Source organism: Pristiophorus japonicus, chromosome 14 (genome assembly GCF_044704955.1).
Source record: "Pristiophorus japonicus isolate sPriJap1 chromosome 14, sPriJap1.hap1, whole genome shotgun sequence".
In the NCBI taxonomy this organism is placed as follows: Eukaryota; Metazoa; Chordata; class Chondrichthyes; family Pristiophoridae; genus Pristiophorus; species Pristiophorus japonicus.
Window position 1 is genome coordinate 5,101,783 of NC_091990.1, and position 16,783 is coordinate 5,118,565.

General features: G+C 43.3%; 1 protein-coding gene across 3 annotated transcripts in view; it reads right to left on the minus strand.

The window, feature by feature from the left end:
- Window positions 1-388: 388 nt before the first annotated feature.
- taf12 (TAF12 RNA polymerase II, TATA box binding protein (TBP)-associated factor) overlaps window positions 389-16,783 on the minus strand; it is a 43,057-nt gene continuing 26,662 nt past the window's right edge. For all 3 annotated transcript variants that reach the window (XM_070898400.1, XM_070898399.1, XM_070898401.1), the window contains 5 exons: window positions 16,273-16,524; window positions 14,473-14,550; window positions 7,459-7,573; window positions 6,108-6,196; window positions 389-815 (listed from right to left, as the gene is read on the minus strand). In XM_070898400.1, coding sequence (XP_070754501.1) covers window positions 780-815; window positions 6,108-6,196; window positions 7,459-7,573; window positions 14,473-14,550; window positions 16,273-16,524 — 570 coding nt within the window. In that variant the 3' untranslated portion in view covers window positions 389-779. The remainder of the gene's footprint in view (window positions 816-6,107; window positions 6,197-7,458; window positions 7,574-14,472; window positions 14,551-16,272; window positions 16,525-16,783) is intronic.

Below are 16,783 nucleotides of genomic sequence, written 5' to 3' on the forward strand. Positions count from 1 at the left end.
ACAGGTGTTTCAATGAAGGACCTAATATTCCAGATCCCGAACTACATCTTGGAGGGTGGAAGATACCTGTGCTTGGATTTTTTTAACGTGTGGTGGCCGTTGAGAATATACTATACCTGATTGGCTACCCAGAGCCATGTGACTCCAGCTCCAGGCCTGTGCACGTCCCGACGTGCATTCAGGAGAGGCCTCCGGACCGGGAACCCGCGTGGGCACAGCAGCTTCAGGTAGGTGCACTTCTTTTTTCTAGAATCCAGTCGAACGCCCGCGGGAAGGAGAAACCAGGATTTCTGGGCCAATACTACAAGCAGCGTCGGAGATTTATGGGAATACTCTGGCTGCTTTATGATTTCAACTCCAACGTTGGAGATTACAAATATATGTCACATTTTTATTCAAGTTGAGTAATATTTTATTGGCAAAAATGGTCAACATTACCTCTATACAAAGATATGAAAACCAACTACTTAACACTCCACCAAGGAAAGTCCCAATATATCACACTACCATTAATCAACAAAGAAATGTCACAGTTTCATACACGCACCATCCACTTTGTACAAGTCCTTAAATTCTGTATCCAGGAAGGAGCATAAAGTACCAAACCTGCTGCTACAGGATATTGGCACCAGTACAAAGTCATACCATTATCTCATTTTCACAAAAAAAAAATCAAACACACTGTATCGGCCATCGCAGGCTCCTCTACAGAAATGGAGGATATGCCCGAGAGTGTCTTGTAATGTTCAGAACCTTGTCGCAGAAATGGTCTGTCCGCCTTACTTTTTGGTTGTTTTACGTATCAGCGCCATTCTCTGGAAGACAGAAACCGCCACATGGTCAGGCAAAGATGCAGCATTTCATTTACAATCCTTATTTTAAATGTTACCCAGTCTAAACCCTAATTCTCTACCCCAGAGGGTAGTGGAGGTTCCGTCTTTTGAGCACAGGCCACTCTCGATTATCCGGGTCCCTCAGGGATTGGGCTATGCCGGGTAAACGATTTCTCCATTAGAGCGATTGACATTCTAAAGTTAAAACCCGATGCCTTCCTGGGCTGAAAGGACTCCGATGTCAGCGGCCCGATGCCTACCTGGGCAGAAATTTTAAATCCCGTTACAATGGTTTCCCGTTGGATCCGTGTGCGGAAAATAGATTTTTGAATATTAAGGGAATCAAGGGATATGGGGAGAATGCGGGAAAGTGGAGTTGAGGCAGAAGATCAGCCATGATCTCATTGAATGGCCTGTTCCTGCTCCTATTTCTTGTGAGTACAATCCATGTCACTAAAATGGATGAACTGAGATAATTTTGTGGAAAAGCATATATAAAGAACGCATTAGTTAAGTTTTAAAAAAACACATCGTGACCACGATGGTCATTCTCATCAGTGAAATAAAAAGCACGATTATTGAGCAATGTATTTTTGGGAGAGGGGGAGGGGGGGGGGAATGTCAATTGAGAAAGTTTATGGGAAAATATTGTTTGAATAAAACACCTAGCAAAGTTGTACTTTCTCGAAGAGCACAGAGGATAAGCAAGAACAGCAGCAGCCCAACATAATTAGTCACATATTATTTAATCAAATTTAATTCTCCATCCCCTCCCCGCTACCCCCCCAAAGAAAAGCAAGATCTAAATGAACTGCTCTACCAAAGGGAACATAACCTGAATTTCAGCCACGCTTCCCTCTCTATTTGTTACAGCATTCACAAAACAAGAGGGAGAGAGAGAATTCCCATAACCGTTGGTCTTTACATAAGAACATAAGAAATAGGAAGAGGAGTAGGCCATACGGCCCCTCGAGCCTGCTCCGCCATTTAATACGATCATGGCTGATCCGATCATGGACTCAGCTCCACTTCCCCGCCCGTTCCCCATAACCCCTTATTTCCTTATCGGTTAAGAAACTGTCTATTTGTGCCTTAAATTTATTCAATGTCCCAGCTTCCACAGCTCTCTAAGGCAGCGAATTCCACAGATTTACAACCCTCAGAGAAGAAATTTCTCACCTCTGTTTTAAATGGGTGGCCCCTTATTCTAAGATCATGCCTCTAGTTCGAGTCTCCCCCATCAGTGGAAACATCCTCTCTGCATCCACCTTGTCAAGTCCCCTCAATCTTACACATTTCGATAGGATCACCTCTCATTCTTCTGAATTCCAATGAGCAGAGGCCCAACCTACTCGACCTTTCCTCATAAGTCAACCCCCTCATCCCCAGAATCAACCGAGTGAACCTTCACTGAACTGCCTCCAAAGCAAGTATATCCTTTCGTAAATATGGAAAGCAAAACTGCATGCAGTACTCCAGGTGTGGCCTCACCAATACCTTATATAGCTGTAGCAAGACTTCTCTGCTTTTATACTCCATCCCCTTTGCAATAAAGATCAAGATTCCATTGGCCTTCCTGATCACTTGCTGTACCTGCATATTATCCTTTTGCGTTTCATGCACAAGTACCCCCAGGTCCCACTGTACTGCAGCACTTTGCAATCTTTCTCCATTTAAATAATAACTTGCTCTTTTATTTTTCTGCCAAAGTGCATGACCTCACACTTTCCAACATTATACTCCATCTGCCAAATTTTTGCCCACTCACTTAGCCTGTCTATGTCCTTTTGCAGATTTTGTGTGTCCTCCTCACACTTTGCTTTTCCTCTCATCTTTGTATCGTCAGCAAACTTGGCTACGTTACACTCAGTCCCTTCTTCTAAGTCATTAATATAGATTGTAAATAGCTGAGGTCCCAGCACTGATCCCTGCAGCACCCCACTAATTACTGATTGCCAACCCGAGAATGAACCATTTATCCCGACTCTCTGTTCTGTTAATTAGCCAATCCTCTATCCATGCTAATATATTACCCCCAACCCCGTGAATTTTTATCGTGTGCAGTAACCTTTTATGTGGCACCTTGTCAAATGCCTTCTGGAAGTCCAAATACACCACATCCACTGGTTCCCCCTTATCCACCCCGTTCGTTACATCCTTGAAAAACTCCATCAAATTTGTCAAACATGACTTCCCCTTCATAAATCCATGCTGACTCTGCCTGACCGAATTATGCTTTTCCAAATGTCCTGCTACTGCTTCTTTAATAATGGACTCCAACATTTTCCCAACCACAGATGTTAGGCTAACTGGTCTATAGTTTCCTGTTTTTTGTCTGCCTCCTTTTTTAAATAGGGGCGTTACATTTGCAGTTTTCCAATTTGCTGGGACCTCCTCAGAATCCAGGGAATTTTGGTAAATTACAACCAATGCATCCACTATCCCTGCCGTTACTTCTCTTAAGACCCTAGGATGCAAGCCATCAGGTCCAGGGGATTTATCTGCCTTTAGTCCCATTATCTTACTGAGTACCACCTCCTTTACTAGATACAAACGTCGGAGTGTCGGCTGATTTCCAATTCCAGTGAGGAACAGCTAGATACTGTGACTTATAAACAGAAAATGCTGGAAATCTCAGGTCAGGCAGCATCGTCAGAACTGGAGAGTGTTCGGAAAGAACAGATTCTTAACAAGTACTGAAAGGGGGAGGGGAAGAAATAACAAAAGGGAAGGCCTGTGATAGGGTGGAAGGCAGGAGAGATTGGAGAGACAAAAGGGATGATGGCCCAAATTCAAATGGTAATGTCAGGAGTTCGAAAAACATTAGTCAAGATAGGGTGTGAATGGTGGGATAATGACCCGCTGCCATTAGAGACAAGGAGAAAAATAGAAAGAAAGAAACAGCCTCTGAGGGGGGCCGGGGGAAGGAACCAAAGATTAGCAGCGGTTACACTCTGAAATATTTGAACTCTATGTTGAGTCCAGAAGGCTGTAAAGTGCCTAAACGAAAGATGAGGTGCTGTTCCTCAAGCTTACGTTGAGCTTCGCTGGAACAGTGTAGGAGACCTAGGACAGAGAGGTCAGAGTGGGAATGCAGTGGAGAATTAAAGTGACAGGTGACTGGAAGCTCGGGGTCACACATGCGATACTATATACTGTGACAGTGGAGCAAACACTGCATGAAGTCTCCTGCTTTCCCCGTATGCGATAAAATGGTGTTCATCTTATCCACCCCGGAAGGATGAATGATGAGCAAACGTGATCAGGATTCAAGCCCAGGACCTTCTAGCTCTGACCAAGACTCTGAATCAACTGGGCTACCCAACACTTCAGTAAATTGGATATATTAATTCATGACAAGAAGTGTAACATACACCGTAACCAGATGCTGAGAGATGAGCTGGAGTGGTTTGGAGAAAATTTCTCCCTCCTGAGGGACAATGCACATTAAACATAGAAAGTAGGTGCAGGAGGAGGCCATTCGGCCCTTCGAGCCTGCACCACCATGCAATATGATCATGGCTGATCATGCAACTTCAGTACCCCACTCCTGCTTTCTCTCCATACCCCCAGATCCCTTTAGCTGTAAGGGCCACATCTAACTCCCTTTTGAATATATTTAACGAACTGGACTTAACAACTTTCTGTGGTAGAGAATTCCACAGGTTCACAATTCTCTGGGTGAAAAAGTTTCTCCTCATCTCGGTCCTATATGGCTTACACCCCTTATCCTTAAGACTGACGCCTAGTTCTGGACTTTCCCAACATCGGGAATATTCTTCCTGCATCTAACCTGTCCAATCCCGTCAGAATTTTATATGCTTCTATTAGATCCCCTGTCATTCTTCGAAATTCCAGTAAATATAAGCCTAGTCGATCCAGTCTTTCTTCATATGTCAGTCCTGCCATCCCGGGAATCAGTCTGGTGAACCTTCGCTGCACTCCCTCAATAGCAAGAATGTCCTTCCTCAGATTAGGAGACCAAAACTCAAGGTGTGGTCTCACCAAGGCCCTGTACAACTGTAGCAAGACTTCCCTGCTCCTATACTCAAATCCTCTCAATATGAAGGCCAACATGCCATTACTTCCACTTAAAAGCCTTGCTGCCTTAAATCAGCACAGAAGAGGCTACTGTTTATAAAGTTAATTCCCAGTCTAATAGGATACTTCAAAATACACCAAAAAGCTCTCAAAATAAACTTCAATACTGCAAACATAATTGCTAGAATTATCATTGAGCTCAATTATTTTTCTAAGAAACTATGTTAAAAGTATCTATACCCTTTGGACAAATTGAAAAACTACAGGGGCTGGGTCTAAATGGAGTTTGTTCTCCCTGTTCTTTTAAAATGCGCTCGATTTGCTTGATTGATGTGTTGATTACAGAACTGCGCGCACAGGGTCTACCCACTGGCAGAGGTCATTCCTATTCTCTCAGATGTAAAACATAATCACCAAAGCAGTGAAGAAATTCACGGTATGTGTGAGGAGAATAAAAAACCCTGATTATTTCACAAGTGGAAAACAAAGCGGCGCGCCATACACAAGGCATACGGGATACTTGCCTTTATTGGCCGAGGCATAGAATACAAGAGCAGGGAGGTTATGCTTGAACTGTATAAAACACCAGTTAGGCCACAGCTGGAGTACTGCGTGCAGTTCTGGTCACCACATTACAGGAAAAATGTGACTGCACGAGAGAGGGTACAGAGGATGTTGCCAGGACTGGAGAATTTTAGCTATGAGGAAAGATTGGATAGGCTGGAGTTGTTTTCTTTGGAACAGAGGAGGCTGAGGGGAGACTTGATTGAGGTGCATAAAATTATGAGGGGCCCAGATAGAGTGGATAGGAAGGACTTGTTTCCCTTAGCAGAGAGGTCAACAACCAGGGGGCATAGAATTAATGTAATTGGTTGAACGATTAGAGGGGAGTTGAGGAGAACTTTTTTCACCCAGAGGGTGGTGGGGGCCTGGAACTCACTGCCTGAAAGGGTGATAGAGGCAGAAACCCTCACCACATTAAAAAAGTACTTGGATGTGCACTTGAAGTGCCGTAACCTACAGGGCTACGGACCGAGAGCTGGAAAGTTTGATTAGGCTGGGAAGCTCTGTCGGCCGGCGCAGACACGATGGGCCGAATGTCCTCCTTCTGTGCTATAAATTTTTATGATTCTATGCTTAAGAAAATGTCCAAGTGTTCATATACTAACCTATGGATATTAGTATAAAAATAATTGCATTAAAACACACTTTGAAAGAAGCTGTATTTCTAACCTGTTTATGAGCTTCTGTTGTGCAGGCCTTCTTATACGGCCTAATTTCATCTGAACCAAATCCTGGTATCCACATATTCCACTGTCGTTCTGTACAAACGAAAGCACACACACACACACACAGTTACCGACAGCGATTCAGTGTTTCCGAGAATCAGATACTTTCTTGTAAGCAAAATATGTCATGACGTAAACCCCTGTAACATTCTGAATAAATCACCTTCCATCACATCCCACTAGCCAATACAACCTGTAAATAACACATTTGCTCAGCCAATAACCTGGAGAGTTGAGTGCAGCAACATCTGAACAGACTTTTAAAATCTGTTCAAAAAATGATTAAGATATTATACCATGATGCATTCTCAAATGCAATGACTAATACAAAACACTAAAGCTTACAACTAGATTTTATTGCCCCCAATGGTTATTATGTTTGATTCAGTAATAACTTTGGAACCCGTGACCTCTTCGACCTAGAAGGACAGGGGCAGCAGGCATAAGGGAACACCATCACCTCCAAGTCACACACTTCATCGTTGCTGGGCTAAAATCCTGGAACTCCCTCCCCAACAGCACTGTGGGAGCACCTTCACCACACGGACTACAGCAGTTCAAGAAGGCAGCTCACCACCACCATCTCAAGGGGCAATTAGGGATGGGCAATAAATGCCGGCCTTGCCAGCGACGCCCACATCCCAGGAACAAAAAAATAATCTATGCTGAAAGTTATTGTAACTTTAACTATAAATATCGGTATTCTGGCCAATATTTATTCCTCAAATAATCACTTGAAAACAGATTATCTGATCATTATCGCATTGGTTTTTGTGGGAGCTTGCTGTGCACAAATTGCCTGCCAGGTTTCCTACATTACAACAGTGACTACACTGGGTAGTGGATTCAAGTCCCACTCCAAAGACTTCAGCACAAGAATCTAGTACTCCAATGCAATACTGAGGGAGCGCTGCACTGTCAGAGGTGCCGTCTTTCGGAAGAGACGTTAAACCGAGGCCCTGTCTGCTCTCTCAGATGGATGTGAAAGATTCCATGGCACTATTTCGAAGAAGAGCAGGGGAGTTATCCCCGGTGTCCTGGGGCCAGTATTTATCCCTCAATCAACATCGCTAAAAACAGATTATCTGATCATTACCACATTGCTGTTTGTGGGAGCTTGCTGTGCGCAAATTGGCTGTAAAGCGCATTGGGACACCGAGAAGTTGTGAAAGGCGCTATAGAAATGCAAATCTTTTCTTTTTCTTTATGTGCAATTCATAAACATCTGTATTTGAAGTTTAGTTTTAGGACACGTTTTATAAAATAACGAGAGAAAATAGTTCTTCAAAACATACCGAGATGCAGCTGAACATCCTTCACCTCCAGTGTGTTTGACTTGCGGTGACGTGCTAGTTGACATGCGGCACTCACTACACTCTCAATAAAATCATCTGCAATCTGTAAAAGCATCTACATGTGGGAGACACAAACATTGCGCTTGATGAGAATAATCCGTGTGATTGAAACACAGAAGCACACGGTCCTTGCCTACAGGTATCATGCAAACCCAATTAGAGGTATGTTACAAGCATCATGATGTTAGGTTTTACTCAGATATTTTTTGCATTCAGTACCAAACAGCGAACCGCTGCTCTCAATGAATCAAAGTATGGCTCCATATGCACAGTATCAGCCTTGTAGCTCCGTACAGGAATCGAACAGAGCTCCTGGCCGGAATCCCTCGTTCTACCCTATGTAAATCTGATGTCTGCGCTCCTCTAATTCTGACCTCTTGAGCATCCCTTATTTTAATTGCTTCACCATCGGTGGCCGTGCCTTCTGTTGCCTGGGCCCCAAGCTCTGGAATTCCCTCCCTAAACTTATCCGCCTCTCTTTCCTCCTTTAAGATGCTCCTTAAAACCTACCTCCGTCACCTGCCCTAATTTCTCCTTATGTGGCCCGGTGTCGACGTTTGATAACGCTCCTGTGAAGCACCGTAGAATATTTTACTATGTTAAAGAGCTATATAAATGCAAGTTGTTGTTGTTGTAAAGTACTGATGTCTATCTCAATAAAGTCAGAAGTACTAATGGACTAAAACAGCGTCAAACAGCTCTGTCTGCCTGGACGAAGAGCTGTTAATGAACCCCCCCCCCATACAGACCAAGTTACTGGAGACCAAGTTTCACTATTCTTTGTCAAACAAAAGGCAATGGCACTTGGCTGCTTTAGTCTGAGAGCACAATAAGATGTAAGACCCAAGCCCATTCTCACCTCATTCCAAGCACCTTTATCTTAACTGACTAACACCAGAACAAAACAAGAAACCTGGCTTCGTGGAATTTGAGGGAACGCTTCCAAAAAGGAGTCTCATCCCTTTAAAGGGCATTAGGGCTACATTCCAGACAGGATTAAATTGGATTGTTTGCAGTAAGTAAAAAGGAAGCAGTGTTTTTCTACAAGACTATGTGAAGCTCATGACAATAAATAGGATAAATTACTGACTTGCTACAAAAGGTGCGAGATTTTTAACACAGTCACCCTCTGAGGGGGTACGTTAGCATAATGGTTATATCACCGGACCAGTAATCCACAGGGCTAGACTAATGATCCAGAGACATGAGTTCAAATCTCACCACAGCGGCTGGGGAATTTAAGTTAAATTAAATAAATCTGGAATACAAAATAATGGTGAAAACGATTCATGAATGCCCTTTAGGGAAGGAAATCTGCCGCCCTTACCCAGTCTGGCCTATATGTGACTCCAGACCCACAGCAATGTGTTGGAATGGCCCCAGCGAGACACTCACCACCACCTTTGAGGGCAATTAGGGATGGGCAATAAATGCTAACCACATTGTGAATGAATAAAAAAAATGTCACTACACATGTACAATATTTCTAATCCTTACTCAGTTTCTACATGGTACTTATTCAGTACATTTTATTAAAAAATAAGTGACATCTGACGAAGGGTCATCGACCTGAAACGTTAACTCGGTTTCTCTCTCCACAGACGCTGCCTGACCCGCTGAGATTTCCAGCATTTTGTTTTTATTTCAGCCAGCATCTGTAGTATTTTGCTTTTTGCATTATATGCCAGATGTGGGATATTAGCAAATCTCGCATGGCATCGCTCACAGCAAGCCAGGTGCTGCTGTTTTAAAACAGCAGCACTTTACCATGTCATTTACAATCTGCGTTCAACATCGAAGCAAAGACACTGCCGCTGGCCCCGGATGGAGCTTCGCACAAAGATCTCGCGATCTCTGTCGAGAAGATCGGGTTTTCCGACGCTTAATTCAAACCAATGTGGTATTTCTTTCTTTTTAATAATGGGAATTCCCGAGCGCGAGCTGCGGTGATGGCAGCAAGCTGTCTAAGCAGCCAATCAAAACACAGAATTCTCACAGTGAACCAGGAAGTGAGTAAGCACTTAAAATTCTAACTTTAAAAAAAAATGTTAGAGTAAAACAAAGAGTGGGGCTCTTACGTGGGGAAGAGACAACCCTGAAACAAAGATGGAAAAACTTAAAAAAAAAATTCAATTAAAAAAAAAAGTTTCTTAAAAATATTAATGTATTTAAAATGGACAAATTTGACACTGTACAAAATTAAAATGAGTTTTTCAGGGCCATAACCTTTGTTTAGCAGTCAATACGCTGTTAAAATCCTAGTTACACCTAATCCCTTTGAGTCTAACTTTTAGTGAGGAATTTAACAGCATTCCTACTGCGGAAAAGCCAAAGTTTCCCCTCAGCTGAGTGATTTCACCGATTGCCGGCTCTGTGGGACGGGGCAAAGTGCAGCCTGTGGAGGAGCAGCGAATGACCGACTGCAACTTCAGGATTTCCCAATGCTGTCTGTTTGCAATCATCCAGACTGCAAATTGCGGGCCATTGTGTTATTTTGGTGTTGAACTGCAACTGGATTTTAACACAATCAAGACATAAAACAGTAAATTGCAGTTGTACAGGGCCTTGGTGAGGCCTCACCTGGAATATTGTGTTCAGTTTTGGTCTCCTAATCTGAGGAAGGACGTTCTTGCTATTAAGGGAGTGCAGCAAAGGTTCACCAGACTGATTCCCGGGATGGCTGGACTGACATATGAGGAGAGACTGGATCGACTGGGTCTGTATTCACTGGAGTTTAGAAGGATGAGAGGGGATCTCATAGAAATATATAAAATTCTGACAGGACTGGACAGGTTAGATGCAGGAAGAATATTCCCGATGTTGGGGAAGTCCAGAACCAGGAGACATCGTCTAAGGATAAGGGGTAAGCCTGTGGTTAACCTGTGGAATTCCCTACCGCAGAGAGTTGTTGATGCCAGTTCATTGAATATATTCAAGAGAGAGTTAGATATGGCCCTTACGGCTAAAGGGATTACGAGGTATGGAGAGAAAGCAGGAAAGGGGTACTGAGGTGAATGATCAGCATGATCTTATTGAATGGTGGTGCAGGCTCGAAGGGCTGAATGGCCTACTCCTGCACCTATTTTCTATGTTTTTAAAGTAAGGTCTATTTGCTGTAATCAAGCATGACCTGATGCTATTATTTAATTGCCATTTGGTAGTTTGTAGATTGAAAGATTGTTGTAAATGTTCAGCCCCCGGTTAGAAAGAAAGCATGAAATGGCCACTGTGCTTAAAAAGATACTTTGGACACTTTGGAGTATGACACTTAAAACTTTCATGTTCACATCTAATCTTAGTGTAGAATGCAAGGTGTTTATGCCCACTTCTTGGGAGGAAATCAGACAAGACAATTCCAAAAACAATGACCCAAAATTTCCTGTGGCAGAGCAACGAGCATCGCCCGCCGTTGTTAGAACTGCACTTGCCCGATTAATGGCGACGATATTTTGCGCTATAAGTGCGTATTGGAAACAGCGTGACGCTCTCTGCAGGGCGTCTGGGATCTGAGTGAAGAGGACAAGCAACTGCGCGTCTACTTAACCAATCAGATTGAGAAAGAAGTGTCAGTTAAGAGTGGTGAATACAATGCCAAATCAGGTAGAGAAAGATAAATAAAGAGAGGGAAGGAAAGACTGGATTAGGAGAGATTAAAAAAAAGACAAAGATAAAGTAAAACATTTAAAAAAAATTTACATTAAAAAAAAATCCTCCAACAACTAAAACCGTAAGGAATGGGACTCCACACTTGTAATAGTTCATTTTCAGTACCAGAGAAGTTGGCTGACAGTAATGAACATTTACTACATTGTTAAAAGGGTACGGGAACTTGAAACTTTCTGTGGTGAATCTCCTTCACATCAGTGTCAGGACAGGAACTTCAAAGCATTGCAATAGCGAGGCCTTTCTCACAAAGCTAACGGCGTCTCTGACAGCAACTTTTCAATATCCGCGTTTAATCGCATATTTGCCCTCGTCTGAAGCTGCTATGCTGTTAGCCTTGCCATTATTTTGACAATGAATTTTGGGCCAATATATAATCGCAGCACTGCAAGTGGTGGGCAGCAGCGTTAAGTGCACAGTTAGCACACAACCTCTTTCTTCCTCCCCGTCCAATACAACAGGGTGTAAATTAGCAAGGGGGTTTTGTTGTTCTGTGACTGGGTTTATGCCAATAGTGTGACATCAACATTCTGTTATCATTTCCTTACAAAAATCTGATTTTGTCCACTCTCTCTCTCAATGAACATTTTCTGACATCTTACAAGTAATTTAGAACGGCCAGAGAGTTCACTCATGAATGCCATTTGTACAAGATACAATAAGTACCAGTGTGGAACAATAAAGCAAGAAAACAAAACATGTTTAATACTTCTACTGATGATAATGTAAAGTCGATGGATCTTTTGTAATCGGGGACAAGAGTGCTTGTGAATAAGAGGAACTTAACAGATTGCCCCTTCAGGATAAAATTAATAGCTTTGTAAAAATTGTCTCCGATTAGTACTAGAGTCCAGTTGCTCGCACCCCTCCTGTACCTAACCAAAATGATCTTGCTGCAGTTGTGAACACAGACGACAGACCTTGGCACATTTTTGTCTGCAGGGACATCACAGTTGAGCTCGACACTGTCCTCCGCACAAGCACCTTCTAACTAGGGTCACCGAATAACTAGAAGTGATTTCCCCCGTGTTAATTAGGGATACCAAGACCAATTATAGCTCCCCTTCTGCTGTTCAAGCCAAGATCAGATAACTGAGCGCAGACTGGGAATCGAACCTTCTGGACTGTGGGGTTGGTTACACACTGACTTTACCAACTGACCCGTCATACAAAACTATGCACGCAATCACTACACAACATTTTTCTGCAAAAACGCCATTTTATCTCTCCGCTCCCTCAATAGCAAAACAAAATCTGAATCATTTTTAAAATCTTACAATTTCTATTGGCATCACTCCACTACAAAACTTGGCAGGTCTAATGCATTTGTTTCTATAATACATGGTTTGCATAGCTCCCTCTAGCGAGGGAGAAACTGAGTTTTCAAAAGACGAACGTTTTTCAATTTAACACTTTAAGGTGAACACTCATGTTGGGATAGTTTTACAGATATTAGAATGTTAGAATCAGAAATTTAAAGCACAGAAGGAGGCCATTCAGCCCATCGTGCCTATGCCGGCCGAAAGAGCTACCCGGCCTAATCTCACTTTCCAGCTCTTGGTCCGTAGCCCTGCAGGTTACGGCACTTCAATATCACCTCATTCATGCCTTTGTTACCTCTACACTTGACTACTCCAAGTCAATCCTGGCCGGCCTCCCACATTCCACACTACGTAAACTTGAAGTCATCCAAAACTTGCACCAAGTCAATATCACCCATCACCCCTGTGCTTTCTGACCTACAATGGCTCCCAGTTAAACGACGCCTCGATTTCAAAATTCTCACCCTTGTTTACAAATCACTCCGGTCTTGCCCCTCTCTGTCTATGTAATCTTTTTCAGCCTCACAACGCCACAAGATGTCTGCGCCCCTCAAATTCTGGCCTCTTGAACATCCCTCACTATAATTGCTCAACCATTGTTGGACGTGCCTTCAGTTGCCTGGGCCCGAAGCTCTGGAATTCCCTCCCTAAACCTCTCTTTCCTTCTTTAAGATGCTCCTTAAAACCTATTTCTTTACTACGTTAAAGGCGCTATATAAATAAAAGTTATCATCACTTGGCAATGTTCTGACAGCTTATTCAAGTGATGGTAGACAGTGGGTGTCACTAACCTTATCTGACCATAACAGACACTACAGCTGAGCTCAATCACGCTCTCATCCAATGTCCATACACTCGTTTCCAGCAATGGTTCCAGGATAGCCCTTCAGTACTGCTCTGGCTGCATTAGTTGTGAACTCAGACAGGGTACTGAACCATGAATCATCTTATGGCTCAGCACCACAAAGTGCATTCAAGCAATGAGCTACTGAACGAATCCTATGGTAGTTTTACTGCCCCTGTCAGCCGTGGCTCAGTGGGTAGCACCCTCGTCTCTGAGCCAGAAGGTTGTGGGTTCAGGTCCCACTCCAGAGACTTGAGCACAAAAATCTAGGCTGACACTCCCAGTGCAGTGCTGAGGGAATGTTGCACTGTCGGAGGTGCCGTCTTGTGGATGAGACATTAAACTGTCTGCTCTCTCAGGTGGACGTAAAAGATCCCATGGCACTATTTCGAAGAAGAGCAGGGGAGTTATTCCCGGTGTCCTGGGGCCAATATTTATCCCTCAATCAACATGACAAACAAATTATCTGGTCATTATCACATTGCTGTTTGTGGGAGTTTGCTGTGCGCAAACTGGCTGCCGTGTTTCCTACATGACAACAGTGACTACACTTCATAAGGACTTCATTGGCTGTAAAGTGCTTTGAGGTGGTGAAAGGCGCTATATAAATGCAAGTCTTTCGTTTTGCAATAACTGCTCATCTTGTACATATTTTCTATCTCCCTCCACATATACCATTTAATGAAAGGATTCCTGAGTTGAGGAATCATGCAATAGTAAAGTGACTGAAGATAAATGGCAGTTCTTTAAAAATTATAAATCGAGAAACGTTGATGAAGAGCTATATCCAAAAAGTGCAGGATATCACCAAGGTTGAAGGAGTAAGGGAGAAAGATAAGGCAAGCCAAGAAGTAGTGAGTAAGTGATACCAAGTTTGAATTTTCAAGCTTCTAAATTATAGACAGAAAGAATAAGGGAGATGGGGGGGGGGATGTAACGAGCTCCACAATTTGAGCAGGAGATGGTGTGACAGAACAGTATTTGGACCTGAAAGCGTTGTCCAAGTAACAAAAGGATTGTGAAGGAGATATCTTTTTAAAAAGAACTTCTTCCGTTACAAGTACCCCTGCAGGGTGAACTGGTACTCTACAGTTTTATGGTTATAATATTGTATACAAAGCTTACTTCTTCAACATCTTCATCAAGTTGTTCGTTTGGATCAATTTCCCGCACCAAGTCCTGCAGCTTCTTCTTGCTTAAAACCTGAACACAGAATATGCAGAGAAGTCAAGGTAAAGCTTTCGAGTCGACAAACAGTAAACTGTGTATTTAGTATCACGGTATGGGTGGATCAGCAGTAAATGCAACAGTGGTCACTCTGATTACTTGTAGCTGCAAAGGAAGAAACTGCCGAATCCTGATGCCAATATTTATCCCTCAATCAACGTCACTAAAAACAGATTATCTGGTCACTTATCACGTTGCTGTGTGTGGGAGCTTGCTGTGCGCAAATGGCTGCCACGTTGCCCACATTACAAGTGACTACACTCCAAAAATGTAATTAATTGGCTGTAAAGGGCTTTGGGATGTCCGATGGTTGTGAAAGGTGCTATATAAATGCAAGTCTACGTTGAGAACTGTAAGTATACAAAACCCATCACAGATTGGAGTGTGCCAATATTGGCAGTGGGGTATCTGGGAGTGTGAGAGTAACTGTAAGGCCTCCCTCACAGTGCAAACCACTGGTTTGGAGATTTGAACAAACATTATAGAATCACAGAACAGTACAGCACAGAAGGAGGCCATTCGGCCCATCGAGTCTGGGCCGGCTCCCACCCCCCCGCTCTTTCCCCATGTCCCTGCAACGCTTTCTCCTTCAAGTATTTATCCAATTCCCTTTTGAAGGCTACTATTGAATCTGCATCCACCGCCCCATCAGGCAGTGCATTCCAAATCCTAACCACTCGCTTCATAAAAAAGTTTTTCGTCATGTCGCCTCTGGTTCTTTTGCCAATCGCCTTAAATCTGTGTCCTCTGGTTACTGACTCTTCAGCCATTGCAAACTGTTTCTCTTTATTTACACTATCTAAACCCTTGATGAAATCTCCTCAGCCTTTTCTCATCACAGATACTGCTTTAAAATATTTGGATGAATTTCACTAGTAAAGTAAGTTAACTCTATGGTTATGATAAGACTTGACTACTCCAATGCACTCCTGGCCAGTCTCCTACATTCTATCCCACGTACATAAGAACAACAGGAGTAGGCCATCTAGCCCCTCAAGCCTGCTCCGCCATTCAACAAGATCATGGCTGATCTGACCGTGGACTCAGCTCCACTTACCTGCCAGCTCCCCGTAACCCTTAATTCCCTTAATTCCGTAAACTTGAGGTCATCCAAAACTCGGCTGCCCCGTGTCCTAACTCGCACCAAGTCCCGCTCACCCACATTGTTCGCTGACCTACATTGCCTCCCGGACAAGCATCGCCTCGATTTCAAAATTCTCATCCTTATTTTCAAACCCCTCCATGGCCTCGCCCCTCCCTATCTCTGTAATCTGCTCCAGCCCCACAACCTCCGAGATGTCTACACTCCTCCAATTCTAGCCTCCTCAGCATCCCTGATTATAAATCGCTCAACCATCGGTGGCCGTGCCTGCTGTTGCCTGGGCCCCAAGCTCTGGAATTCCCTGCCTAAACCTCTCCGCCTCTCTTTCCTCTTTTAAGACGCTCCTTAAAACCTACCTCTTTGGCCAAGCCTGCCCTAATTTCTCCTCATGTGGCTCGGCATCAAATATTCTGTCTAATAATACTCCTGTGAAGCGCCTTGGGATGTTTCACTACGTTAAAGGTGCTATACAGATACAAGTTGTTGTTGTTGTATGAAGGGGATGATTAAATTCTATAAGGAAAAAAATGACTATAAAGAATCAAACTAAAATAGACACCAAAAAGTACAATATTCAAATCTTAAAACGACTTTACCTGGTTGCCTTCTGGACTCATGCGTCCCCCGGAGCCTGCCGTTCCCGGTATCTTTACCACCGCAGTGCTGTTGGCCATTGTATTTGGAGGTGGTGTACTGGACGGATCAGGTTTTATAGAGGGAAAATTTGTCAGATTTATCAGAGTTGCAGGTCCAAACTGGTTCATAATCTGTTGGGCTTTGGTCTTTAAATCATGAAGGTTCTCCAAATCCTGTTTCTGCTTGGGGTTGTGTGGGCCAGGACCGATCAGCTGTGCAGAAACATAACGAATAAACGGTTATTTGTGAGCCGCAGCATTTTAGGAACTGGTAAATGCAGCAAGTTCCAGACCTATGGTTTAGTACGGTAAGCATGTTAAGATTCTGAAAAAAATTAAAGAGAACTGTAGTATGCTATTTTGGCAGCAACCTTTTGTTCAAGATCACACGTGGCTCTGAATGTAAACTAACATCAGTATATCTATCAGTTATTAGGAGGTTTTGCTCTCTGAGGGCTGTTTTTAAAAGAGT